This window comes from Buceros rhinoceros, unplaced genomic scaffold (assembly GCF_000710305.1).
Source record: "Buceros rhinoceros silvestris isolate BGI_N320 unplaced genomic scaffold, ASM71030v1 scaffold22622, whole genome shotgun sequence".
Taxonomy (NCBI): Eukaryota; Metazoa; Chordata; class Aves; order Bucerotiformes; family Bucerotidae; genus Buceros; species Buceros rhinoceros.
The window spans coordinates 1-13985 of record NW_010397421.1 but is presented as its reverse complement, the minus strand read 5'-3'; the positions used below and the strand labels follow the sequence as shown (position 1 = coordinate 13985).

Sequence of the window (13985 nt, the reverse complement as noted above, 5' to 3'; positions counted from 1 at the left end):
TAGCAGCCAGCATGAGATTAATGACAGAAACAAATCATACTGGTGGTTCACCCTTGGGTGCTCTACACAGACACTGTACCAATGAGTTGGCAAGTCAGAAGACAATGGCAGCAGCCGGAGAGCCCAATGCAGTGGGGAAAAAAGGAGTTCATAAGCACTGCAGTTCACTTTAAAAGATCTAGGTACTTTAAAATGGCACAAAGCTTTGTACAGGTGGGTCTATCAGTGCAAATACACGTATGTGAGGTACCTATTTATTCAGGCCACATCGAATTACGTGTGTCTTACAATCACTCTCCTAATGTCCTGTTGTCAGATAGAGCCTGACAAACTGTAGCACTGAACTAAAACCAAAGTCAAAACAAGGTTTTCGTCATAATCAATATCAGATGATTGTAACTTCCCTACAATTTAGTTTCTGAGCTTCCACTCCTCAGACAACTTTTATTAAAAAAAAAAAAACAAACAAACACACACTTAGTGTTAATACTTAATTTTCTCTTTCAATATTTGATACTTGATTATAGGAAAAAGTTAAAACCATAGATGTAAACTGGACAGTGACTATAACTGGATGAGTATTTTAACGAGCACTGCCAGGCAGGAGGAGCGCAGTTATTGCTATTGGGGGACTCAAAACAAACCAGCCAGCCTGAAGCTGGCATACACAGCACTGTGTATGTGCCACTTCCAATGGCGAAACTTAGCTACAACAGAGAACTCTGCCTCGAATCAGTCCTTCTGCATCTGAACGCTCTTCAAGTTATCTACAGCCTCCTCTTCCAGGCAGCTGTGATGACATTTACACGGAGAGATGGATTTGAAGTGGCTGACTGGGGGACAGACGCAGCTTTTCAACTCTGGTAGTTCCTTCTTGAGACGTTCTAGCTGCTCCACCTGGAATATATTCGGTTGTTCGGGATTCGAGTCATATATCCTGAATAAATGAGAAAAGAAGAAACACACTCATCAGTATAAGCTGGCAACTGACAAATGTAGACAAGATGAGGCAGCTTTTTTCCCTACTAGAGTAAAATGAGGTTTCATGAAGTCTATAAAACCAGTGTGTTCAAGTTTAGTGCCCTAGGTTTTTCCACTCATTGTGCAATATAAAATGGTATCCCTTTTACACAGAAGTTACTATTTAATTGGATATCCTATAAAGCTACCCACTGGCATTTCCCTTCACTTACTGTCACGAAAAATGTGATTTTACAGGTGGCAAGGCAATGAAGGAGGAGCAGAGTTCCAGGCTTCAAACTTAAAAGCATAAGATATTTCAGAGCTCCACGATGATAGTAACAGACTGCAGCGCACTACTCATATAAAACTGGACAGAGTTCACTTACTGGTTCCAGGAGTATTTCACCGCCTCCCCTCCCCCAAATTCAGAACCATCTTTTAAAATTACTATTTCAATATAAGGTGAAGAGTGAAAAACAGAAAATCTGACCTTTACTCATGCCTAATGCAAATGTAACTATCTGTTAGTTTTAAACAGAATATCCTCTTTTCATTTTCCTGTTTTCAAACAGGGAAACAAAGCTTCCGAACTGGCATTGTCAACGCTGCACCAGCTTGCCCAGATCCAAACCCCATCTGACCGACAGCGTAGGCACTCAGCCTAACTCAAATACCCTTTTGCTGTAGGACATTACAAAGCGGAAGAGGCACACGGCAGTTCGATGGCTTGCACGGCACCCATCATCCAACGCAGGCCTAAGATATGACCCCAGACTGTCCAACTGCAGCTATCTGCAACATAAAAGCCCAACCTTCCTTCCTCCCATTCTGCCAGGATGCAGGTACGACCTGTGCTTTCCTCAGTTAATTCCAAATTTCTCTATGGATTCCAGACAAAGCACCGAAATGAGAAGACAGTTTTCTGCAGAGCAGCTCCCTTTAAGAACTGCCGATCTTGTATTTCTGAAGCTTTTTATTAAAACATTTCATTTTTCTTTACATTCAAGGTAAAATTTGAGTTTAGTTTGGAATCTGCAAAATAGGAAAGACTTAGACTGATGTAACATCTTAATTCAACCATTCAGTAGATTAAATTATAAATCAACTAAACACGAGTTAACTTCCTACAGACGCCCACCGTGCTGTTATTAAAGTAACATGCAGTTTCAGGCAAAGAAAATGTCACAGATTTAGGCAGTGGCCTAGTTTTGAGAAGCATTTTGCATGGTTTTTGCCCTTACTGCCAGCTAAATTTGTGTTAGTTCTGGAAAGTTACTATCTGAGCACAGAGCTTTTGTCGGGATGAAGCCGAGGGGCAAATGAAGCCATGAGGAACTCTGCTGTTTACAGGGGAGACAAACACGCTGAAGATTCTCAAGGGAAAGCGTTCAGCATAAACGTTTGAGGGTTACTGATTCAATCTTTCCACACGGCTGCGTGTACTATTCAAACACAACTCAGAGCGCATAAAGTGAATTTAAAAACGATAGCGCAAGTGTAAGTTAGCAGCCACCCCTCTCCACGTGGTGTTTCATACAGAGCCAGCTGGTGCACGAGCGGTAAGACTGCGTTGGTCTTACCGAGATCAGTATCCTCGAGCACAGAAGTATTCCCTGAACTGCTTACAAAGCTTATCCCGGAGAAAAATGCCAGAAAACTCACCCCACAAATCCTGCTTTAAAATTAGTAATTCTTGACAATCCAGAGAATTGGATAACTACAATAGGTTAAATAAAATCTAAACATCCAACTAATAAAGCATTTTAAGCATGAGATTCAATCTTCTGTGCGAACAGGAGATACTGAGTCATGCATTTAAAAGGACTTTTCTGGATTAGTACCCGAACAGAAGCCCAGAGGCAGCGGCAGCACCTTTTCTGAAGGCTGCCCTTTTTACACAAGTAGTTTGGCCATTTTTGATCCTAAGGTGTCTGCCAGGAAAAAAGCAGAATATTGTCCTGGCACCACCAGACCATCTGTTTGGTTTAGTGACTGGGGGTGACCAAGTGGAGAAAGGACTGGATGGGGTTAAAAAAAAAAAAAGAAAAAAATGAAACAAATTCTTTCCCCTGACCCACCGAGGTTGTTCTTTTGATAGCATTGGCATTTTAAGCTTCCCAGATTTAGTCCTGCAGTTTCTCCATGCAACATGAAGTCAGACCCCCTACCTGCACTTTTTTTTGCCCAACACTTGATATCAGCAACTTTTGGTATTCAGGACACGGTTTTTCTGCCATCTTCACTGTTTTGCCCAATTCTACAAGGATGATTAAAGTTCAGAAAAAAAAAAATCATCTCTACCCAGACTGTTTGTAGTCTTGGAAATAATGACCGTGTGCAGTAACAGCAACTCAGGGCCAAACCCAAGCAAGTAAAAATTCACTAAATTCCTTGTATTCACTCCTTATCTTATTCAGATAATGAAGACTTAAGGTGGTTTAAGTAAAGGTCTAGTAGATCACAACACAAAACACCAGGCACAGCGATTTATTATCACCATCTGGACTTGGCCTTAAGTCCAGAGAACTGAAATTCTGCAGAAGCTGTGGAAGAAGCACATCTTGATTCAGCCCTGGCAATATTCTGGAATTTGAAGATACAACCACAAGAAACAAACTTTAAGACCATAAACAGATTTGTACTGATTCCTAAAGTAACATTCCAGGAAAAAAAGTCAGTTACTCTTAGAAATTAGGAGTTAACGAGCCTGCAATAATTACGCTGAAATAATTGTTTGCTACTCAACTGCTACTGTCTAACTTGAAAAAGAAAAAAAAAATGCACCACTGCACTTGTTTTTCAAACAGCTTTTGAATTAGTATTAATTTTGTGGTTCCTCTCAATGAAGTGGGGGGATGTCACCTGTGTGGAAGAGATACAGGGCGTGAGAGGTTAATATTCAGAATCTAGATGGTCTAAATAGTGCAGGAAGATGAAGAATTTTTAATTTGGTTACACCCATAAGGGAATTCAGCCCCTAAGCAATTCCCATGAACTGGTTAGTCATCAAAAGGGGAAGTAAAAGGTGCTTTGCTATCATACTGCAAGTTAAAACACACTGCACAGTACCAAAGGGGACATAAGGTGACACGTATCAGACTGGCAGCCTTGCCTTAAATGCCTACCACTAATCTGACAGTGTGCCCTGGGCGACACTCCAGGTTCTTTTCAACGGGAAAAAGGGAAAATCCACAGCTTTGAAACAAACAGAGTGTCAGCAAAGAAGGAAATTAATATCATCCATTGAAGTTGTGTTAACTATTTCCACAACTAAGTGTGGAAAGCTGAAGATTTCAGCCTAAAAGCTAAATAGCATCGTCCTCACCATGTTAAGCGCCAAGTTTAAATATTACCTGTATCAGGACTGTTAATAGCATGCTAAAGGTGCGGAATCAAAGTACATTTACATTAGCCTCAGGAGAAAAAGTTATTCTGCTTCATAGATACAGCCGAGAGCAGGAACTAGTGCTGGTCTTGTTCTCGAACTGGGTTTATGGGCTTCTTGTACAAAGGGAAGATGCTCTGCACCCAGCCAACCAAAAAGCAACGTGAAATTTTACAAGAATCAGGATACAATAATCTCTCGGATTTATTATTATTTTAAAAATACAGTTAAGTACCTGTCATATATTAGTCCATGAACACCATATTCTCTCAACTTCTTCCTGTTATCTGGGTCGTTTGCATCATCACCCCACGAAAAAATTACTAGGCCTTTAGATTTGGCCCTTTTAATAAACGAGGGATTCCTCAGCAGGTCTTCCGAGTGCACATTAATTCCCTGAAATACAGAAGGCTTAAATTAAAGATCATGTTTCTGAAACACTCTCACATCAGGTTTTTTAATCTTTTGACACTTGCAGATGCTTACAGTTTCATCCATAATAATAAAAAATTGTTTAATACCATTAAAGAGTTTACTGATAGCACTGTTTTTTAAACACGCTATTAAACAAATATTTGAAACTTTTGAAAAAAGTTGAAAAAATTTTGAAAATTTGAAAATTTTGGCAGTTAGTAAATATATTGTATTTCTTTTACGAGGCTAGTTGTAAATTGAAGCACTAGTGTCAAAACCAGTAGATTTACAACAACAGTTTAATTTTACTGCAGAGCAATACTAGAATTTGTCAGCTTACCAGCAAGTTTTCAAACTGTGCAAAAGTAATGGCAATTGGAGTCGTACGAGATCTGAGATCCATGAGTTCCGGATAGAGCTTAGATTCCCCTTGGGTGAGAAACAACACAGGATACTTGTTTTGCTTATGCCGAATCCTGTTAGAAAACAAAAAATGTTCACAAATGTGGGATTTCAAGGAAATGGGCATATTGTGGACAATCCAGAATCTTATTTTGAGTTAGCAAAACTATAATTCTAAAGTTCGCTTAAAGTCTGCTTTAGTAGCTAACAGAACCTCGGCTCTCAGGTAGCAAAAGAGCAGTTTTACAAAACTCTTTGTTTGAAATTACTTATTGGAGCTCTGCAGCTCAGCTATCAAAACTTCAATTAGCAAGGATCTTTGTTTAAAAAACTGCTGAGAAGTGAGAATTCTGAGCCAAGGTCAGATGGCTTATTATTTTTGTGCAGGTGTTTTGAACAAGTTTTCTAAGTGAGGTAATTAAAGGGGGGGCTTTGCATTAACCTTATACATAATTAATGACAAGTAACGAATCGTGCTGCCTAAAAATGATTACTAATGAATTCACTTTTTTAACCAGTGACGAATCATAATGTTTAGATATGATGTAATGGTGTTTACTAATGAATTAGCTATGGTATAAAAATAGAGCTATCTGGAAATAAATTGGACACCAGTTGATATCATATTGGCTCGTGTGGCTGATTGTGTCTAAGCCCCCTGCGTCGTTTTAACACACAAAATTGCTAACGTATTGGAAAGCAGGGGAATTCAGTCTTTGTGCCCGAGGAGAATTAGGCTCTTTACGGCGTAGTTCCTGGCTGGTGTCACGATGTGGTACTGCAGCTTAGCGTCAGAACGTGTGAGAAGCTGCTCCAACTCCTCTTTTTCCCCGTTATTGGAGATTAACACACAGGAAAGCAAATCACATAACACCTCCCATCACCACCCCAAAACCCAACAGCAAAAAACCTCAAATGAACCAAACAAAAATCCCCACAAAACCAGAGCACACCCCAAACCAGACACAGGTTATCTACAGCTGTTCCTTTTCCTGTCCCTCTTACAAGGCAGATATAGTGAAAAAATTGTAACAAGATTCTTTTGTTTGTAAGTCAGGCTGGCATACTCCTAAAGTATGACTGAAAGACTTTGTGATACCATAAGAAATCTTGACCTTTTCTTCTTGTGTCAAGAAAGACTGAAGCATTCAGGATGGCGCTTGACAAAAATCCCTACTTTGATTTTCTTCTCCTACTTTATTTCTGGCACAGCTCAGATGGCAAAGTGATCTCATCTCAGTTCCCCACTATTTTGGCACCCCAAGTTTCAGCCTACCCAAAATATCTGTTATTTGTTTCCTGTGGGGTATTATGTCCCCAGTAAACTCCACCACATTCAAAAAAAAAGAAGATACATCATTTATTTCTTAACTTACATTGTACAAATATCTGCATTAAACGAAGAAAATACAATTCTTCTTCTTCCAGCATTCATCAAAACCGTTTTTAAAATAATATCTAGAAAGAGGTTCATATCAAAGTAAGTTGACAAGTTGCCATCCCACTGTCCATCCTAAAAAAAGAAAGGACAAGTTCCAGCCATTAAATTAATGCTTACTACAATTATTTCAACCAGTAATGGTCTCTCATTTGACCTGAGCAAAATGAGAACTCAGTTTCTGTGTCGGAATACAGAAGCCACTCCTCCCGTCTACCGAGTGTTAGTTACAGCTCTGCAGGACTGTCAGTCTGGGAGGCGCAGCTGGGTCTGAACAGCAGGGAGATCTACCGATGGTTCAGCAATCCAGCCAAGTCAGTGGTGCTGCTGACGGGAAGGAAATGCTTGTTTAACTGCACTGCTGTGTAGCTGCTTCTCCACCAGGCCAGGACAGCGTGAATTTCCTGTCCCTTTCCCCTGCAGAGCGTGCCTGACCTCTCCTGATCCAGTGACTTTAAAAAGGGTCTTCTACTAAAAGCAGCCTGAGCTGCAGTACGAACTCGACTCTATAAATACTGGTTAACGAGTAAGTTTGTTCATAGCGGTGCTATCACTCCCTCAGTTTTAAAGCTAGTGGGTTATAATAAAAGGAAAGTCACATAAAAACCCCCCAGATGATGCCTCTGTAGCTGATAAATCGCCACGTCAAAATACAAGCTTTAGCCATGAGAACAGCAAAGTATCAAAGTAAATCACATGTACATGTACTTGCCCTTTGTTGGCAGATCCATTTTATTTCTATGTTGAACCCAACATCTTCAGAAACAGACTCCAGGACCTGAAAAAATTTTGTTATGAAGAGACCCCACAGCAGAGGAGCAGAACTAAGCACTAGAGGGTAACTGCTGGGAGGATAGAGTGGAATTTAACACCAGTGGGGTCTAACAGCAGAACAAAACCCTCTAAGTTTTTAACATTTAATACAATACACACAGGCACCTTTTCCTGCTTTGGCTTCAAGTTAGGAAATACATAAAAATGGATAAAATATTGAGGACAAAATTTTGACAGGGTACAAACACAAATCAATTCACTTCAACGTGTGTGAGAAATGCCACATTTCTACTTGCCAAAGAAGAAATGTTTTTTACTTCTCTAGGAAGGTTTTTTTGAATGCAGGAAGTATCTTAACTAACACATAGTCCCAAGTATGAAATCCATGAGCTTGCCGTTATGATGATAACAAAATCATGTGAAATTCCTGTAAAGAATTAATTGTAAGGTGACATCAAAGATAATGGGTATAGAAAGGACTAACTTATCCTTTCTTATAGGAAGAAAATTCAGTTTTGGTAATCAAAAGAGGTAGAGGAATTGAACCTCAGTAGTTTAGCCATTTACGTAAAATGCTTTAGCTTCTGTAGTTAGGCAGTAATCTGATTAGACAGGAACAAATACAGGGGGGCATATGACTTGGAACTGATGGGTATTTCACACCTGCTTTGACATAAGCCTATCAGTAATTGGATACTGACAACCTCCATATTCCAAATAAAGAGCAGTATTACTGCTTTACTTAAAACAAGGCCCTAAGAGACACATTAACGAGCCACGCAGACATTAGGAAAAACAGGAAGGGGGAAAAACCCAGTAATTCTAAAAATAAGAAAAGTGGCATCAAACTGCATTTGGTCAACAATTGTCAGTTGTTTCTGTGAAAAAATAAGCCAAGACAGAGTTGGCAAAGAGTCGTAGATGTGAACATACTACAAGTTCCATTGACTTCACCATGTCTAGCTCTGCTAGATGGCAAAAGTATGTCATCAGCTGCCAAAGACTTCCTCCTCCCCCCAGACTAACAGACAATTGTTGATGCATTAAAATGCAATGCCCAGAGGGTAACCAGTTGTAAAACCGAGTGCATCCTGAGCTGTACAACTTGGGTTCGTCAATTAAGAAGCTTGAAAGATATGCAAACTTAGTACTTTTAAGCACCAAAAAGGCTCCTGTGGCCAACACTAAAGCCTGCGTTCCCAGTTCCTGCACTGGTATCAGAGGCCTAAGCCAAAAACAAGTATCTCTTGCTACGTGTGCAAAGCTGAAAGCAAAATGCCCGTTTTCATGTTTAGCAATCATCTCTATAGCTCTATATTCACTGCTTACTCTCTGCAGAGAAGGAAATGGCTGGGTCTCAAAAGCAGAGTTTTCTTCTTCTTTAAAAGATGCTGGAAAGAAATACAAAATACTGAATCAAACCAAATAGCACCACTGCTAATCCCGGCACAAAAAGTCTGGCTCAAAACCTGAAGGACTAAGAGTAAAGAAGGGAATCAGGTTTATCTGTCGATTATCTAAGCCTTCCTTCTGACATACTCCAACAATGGTGTCGGCAATTTGTTTTGCCAGTGGGAAATTCCTTTTATCACCCATGTGAAAGTATTTATCAGAAACAGCTACTGCCACCCCTGCTGTTTCAGCTACTGAATCACACCCACTAGAAGAAGCCTCGCCTGTCAAGGCTTATTATTTATTGTATTTTTCCCCAGGCAAGTAGAATGTGTGAGATAATTTGCCATTTCGCTGTCCCTACAAAGGGGATGAATTAAGGCCAACAACTCACAGCACCAATAAGACGCCCTACAGCAGTTACCAAGGATCTGCTTTGCAATTCTGAAGAGCTGCCAAAAAGCTCGTTAGAGAAGTGCTGGAAACATCAGTGGCAATTGTTGAGAACACTCATAAATCTGTATTTATCTATGCGTTCATCTTTAGCCTCCTGTCCCCTCTTCCCAAGGGAGTAACTCCCATCCAGGCATTTACATCCCAGCAAAGAACTCTAAGCACGCACAAAATGAAAATCACTATGAAAGCATTTAGAAATGTTCAGGAAGAAGCCAAAGTGATTCGAACAAGTCAGTGCAACCACAGGAGATGCACCATTACATGGTAATTAATAAGTCTCAAGACTCTTCGAAACTAGTACGTACCATTATGGTCTTTTACTTTCAGGGCAGTCACATGGGCCAGCTAAAGAGCATAAGAAGAGCAATATTAACAAATACTCTACCCACAGAGATCTTCCTACACGGAAAAGTGTAACTGATTTTCCTTATAAATGGTTTTTAAGTTTAGAGGTTTACAGTTTTAGTAATTTGTAAAAGAATAAAGGACATCCTAATTCATATCAATTTTCTTGCAAGTCTACAAGTATAAAGATTCCAAGGAAAGCTCAAAACACAAACTGAAAACTTTCTGAAAATTCAGAAAATATGTTCCAGGATAGAAATACACACAGTATAATTTAACACTAAGGTCTGATGAAGTCTGACACTAAACCCTCCTCTGCCAGATGTTAGACTGCTTCCCATCCAGTGCAGAAGGCTGACGTCAGTTTTATACTGTAGTCGCAAACAGAGAATTGGGCCAGGCATAGGGCCAACTTCCTCGCTCCATTCAAATTCGCCCTCCACAAAAAAGAGGAGGCTAAGTAATTTTAAGTAAAAAGAGCGTACAGCTCTTGGACTAGCCACATGCTTCCTGGACTGAGGACACCTCTCTCAACTGTGTCTTCAGCGGCCCAGTCTCAACCTCTGATCCCCCTTTTTACATAGGCAGGGCACCTCAGTTAGGAAGGTACAGTGATAGCCACTTAAATAAAAACAACCAATTAGTTCTAGGGATCTTGTCCAATACACAGCACTGAATCATGGACCCTCTTACAGCTTCACATACATCTGCAGAGTAGTTCAACATAACGTGCATCTCCCTTAACAGGGAAACATTTGAAAGTTAGACTTTGTGACCTGTGTTCTCCCAAATCATCTACAGTTACCTCAAAAACTCTGCTTCACACACAATTTGAAATTCTACACGTAACACATTATACTAGCCAAAGCAGCATTACCTTCAGTAACTGAAGCTGATCAAACGTGAGTTCTTTGACTGCGATCTCAAACAGTTCCAAAGGCTCCGTGTCCAGTTTCTTTGAAGAGAAACAGCACATAACTAAGCATTACGGAAAACTACGTAAAAGCCTACACGCTTTTAATATGGCGACATTAAAGGCAATTTATCATCTTTTATCGATAAAGGTACAAGCGATAGCTTATAGTATGAGTAAGAGATCTGTTTTTGAGAGACAGAGACACTCAAAAGCATAAAACAAGTGTCAGTTTGAAAAAACAGGATTTGGTCTTTCATGCAAGTCAAAGGCTTCAATGTTCTTTCTTCAGAAAAAGGTTAGCATGTTTATTCTGTAAAAACTTGATCAGTTAATGTACTCAGGAAAAAAGTTTGCAAGCAAAGAAATGCTCCAAGTAAAAATACTCCAAGACAGTTCAGTTTATTAGTGTCTGTCCAACACCTCAGAAACTGACAAAACAAGACAAGTGTCATGGTAAAGCTGAGACACACCTGCAGCCCACCAAAATAAAGATCTGGTGTAAAAAAAAAAAAAAAAAAAATTTTGTCAATTCATTCTTCCCTTCTCTTCACTACAGAGCAATTTACTCAACAAGTCAATACTGATCCAATAGACACCGAGTATGCATTTCCCTTAGTCAGAGTTCCACTTCCGCAACTGTTCAAAACCAAATGCCTCACTGTCCCAACAAGACCTGAAGTGGATCGTTTACCTCACAGATAAAGGACAGAGCAAAATGCTGAAGTAAGAAAGGGTTAGAGAAAGAGTTAGAAAAAATAAAGGAAGCCAAGCCATTTGTGGCTAATCAAACTCTGTAAGTGAGGGAGATCCTTGTTTCTCCCACTTTTCTGCTTTTCATCAACTGGCCGCTACTGGGACACCAAACAAGGTAGGGTTTGGTTTGACCTAATGAGCTTTTATGAGTACCTAAGTGCTTAGAGAAGCACATGTTTACGTATCCGCAGGAGTGAGAAGTCAGCCTGAAAAAAAAAAAATCAAACTGTCCCTTCAAAGAGAAACAACCAGAACTTCTTAGTCTGACAGTCTAAAAGCATCACAGAGGTGCTACTAAATGTAGTGGAGCTGTCTGCACCTTTCTGCCAAAGCTCACACAAAAAAAGCTAAATAATAACTGCAAGGTAGGCTTGAAGAGTCTCAAATCTGAAATGCTGTTGCTACTACATCAAAAAGAGAAACTCAACTTCCCTGCTTTACTTTATGCACACAGTAATGCTGCATATTCCCCAGAATTATTTCTATGAGAGCTTGGCATTTTGGTGTGTGGAATGGTTACGTGTAAAGATAAAATACAGGTATTATCTCCTTTTACCTTTTTCATCGCCATGCAACATGTGAGATCGTGGTATACAATAGGCACGTGATCTTTAGAAAGATGTACATCAAATTCCACATATGCTGCTCCCTTCAGAAAATTGAAAAAACACCACACAGAACAGAAGAAAAATCATTAACTATTGATGCACAAAGAACACAGAACTACAGACAAGTTGCCAAGTATTCACAAGTCCTGAACAGCAAACAGAAGTTGAATGCAATGTTACCTATTAAATCGCACTCAGCAACCGATAAGACATTTGAAAAGGAAAAAAGGTGGGTGTGTGTGTGCCTCAAGTATTTTAATTACCATCATGAAGCACTGAAATATAAGTTTAATCTTGTAAACTCTTTAGTAACTTCAAGTATTGTAAACTTCATTTCAGAGAAAGGCTAAGATGATGGTTTTAAACATCTTCTCAGCAGAAGTATTTTGAGAGTGGTGGCTTTTAGCCTTTTCAGTCTGCAAGTAGTTGAAAGTGCTTTTCTGGTGATGCTGTTGACAACTTCAGTCGTCAGTAAACCTGTCTCAATGTGTACCTCTCATGGGTTTTTTAAGAGGCATCTATAAACCTGCAGTGTCCACACATAAATTAAGAACCACTGTTCAAAATGATATTATCGTTTAGTAGCTAAAGTTTTCTTTTGCTGAGCGGTCAGTGCACGTTCCAGATACTGTGTTCAAATTGTTGACTCCCAAACAAGAGAAAGCTTTCAGCTACGTCTCTTGGCTACTGATTCTGCAGTACTGAACTCCCCAATATTGGCTATTGACGTGCGAATATTGACGTCCCCAATAAGCCAATAATACTGTAGATTCTGCTCCCGCCTGCTTAACAACCTCAAAAGACATTTGGTAAGAATCTCCATCACTGCAGAAGTACCTAAAAAAGCTCAGAACGCCACAAGTCAAGCGGTAGGTGATGTCATAGCAGTGTTTTTATGTGACTGTAACCACAGTGCTTCACTATGAAAGCAGGAGCTAGCAAGGAACCTCTGAACATGCTTCCGACTCCAGCTACTCTGCTGCAGTGTCTCACTGGACTGTTTAGATCAATTTTACCACAGACCATTTCAGTGGCCAAGATTAGCGGAGAGAGTCAGTGATCACCTCAGTCACAGAACTTAAGCACCTGAAGCTAGTACCTCCCAAACTGAAAGTCTCATAGTAGGATTCCAAGTCTTCATTGTAGCAAGCACTGAAACAAAGGATTGTATTATTCTACTAGCTCAGCGACCAAGTCTCATTTTTGGACGCCAATTTTCGGTACTCGGCAGTCCCTGAGCAAGGCCTTTGCACCTGGGAGTATGCTGACAGAGCCAAAATTGTATTCATTTGTTCAAAATTACTCCAACCCTATGTCACCGCAGGGTTGAGGTTATTCCCTGTGCCACATGAGATGGAAGTTTGGGGATTTTAAAGAACTTGAGATGAGAGTCTTCTCTAGCTACTACTTCCCTTCCTACCTCTCAGGGACTTTCCATGGTGATTTGCTGTAATTTTATATTAGTGCAGTTACCATTCACTGTATTGAACCATGGAAGTTAAGCACACAAAACCAAGCTAATATTAACTTTACAGGTAGCATGTGTGTGCAAACGTGCATACATACGTGGCTGGCAGCATTCCTCAGAGAGGCAATAGTGTTCTCCTGAACTTTGGCAAGTCTGAAACAACAGCAAAGAAAGAGGTTTTCTTAAATGCAGCACAGCACAGAAGTCCATTAGAACAAAAGAAACACAAATCAGAAGTTTTTGTTTTAGGTAACACCCACATGGATACTAACGTGACTTAAATGATTATGGGTTGTAGCTTTTTTTGTTTAAAACTGTCCGCCTCCTCAACTGATGTCAGTGAAACTAAACGTAATCCCACCCAGATTAAAACGCAAGCAAACTTACTTAGCTGTCGTTGTAGAATTTCCTGCCCCTCTGTGTCCAACATCTAGAGTTGTTCTTGGTTTCCAATATTTTGCATACGAAGCCTTCATATCACAAGTGTATCCCTGGATCGGCTTAATGATTATGTAGTCCACTACAAAAGAAATGCCAGACACTTCGCACATCAATAGATAACGACTGAAAGTTATCTACATCTGTTGGCACCAACTGTACCTCTAACTTTCCCGATTGTCTTCCTTGGATTTCTGCTCATAATAGCCAGCGTCAGAATTCCAGCACTCTTT

General features: G+C 40.0%; 1 protein-coding gene across 1 annotated transcript; it reads right to left on the bottom strand.

Moving 5' to 3' along the window:
- Positions 1-732: 732 nt before the first annotated feature.
- Positions 733-13981, bottom strand: GPCPD1 (glycerophosphocholine phosphodiesterase GDE1 homolog (S. cerevisiae); the record flags this gene model as incomplete). Its single annotated transcript, XM_010146258.1, has 12 exons — positions 733-937; positions 4584-4744; positions 5103-5238; positions 6541-6677; positions 7315-7380; positions 8706-8767; positions 9530-9569; positions 10447-10524; positions 11795-11887; positions 13413-13467; positions 13702-13834; positions 13915-13981. Coding segments are annotated over 12 exons (1233 nt in total), but the record flags the coding sequence as incomplete, so codon positions are not given.
- Between the last annotated feature and the right edge of the window lie 4 nt (positions 13982-13985).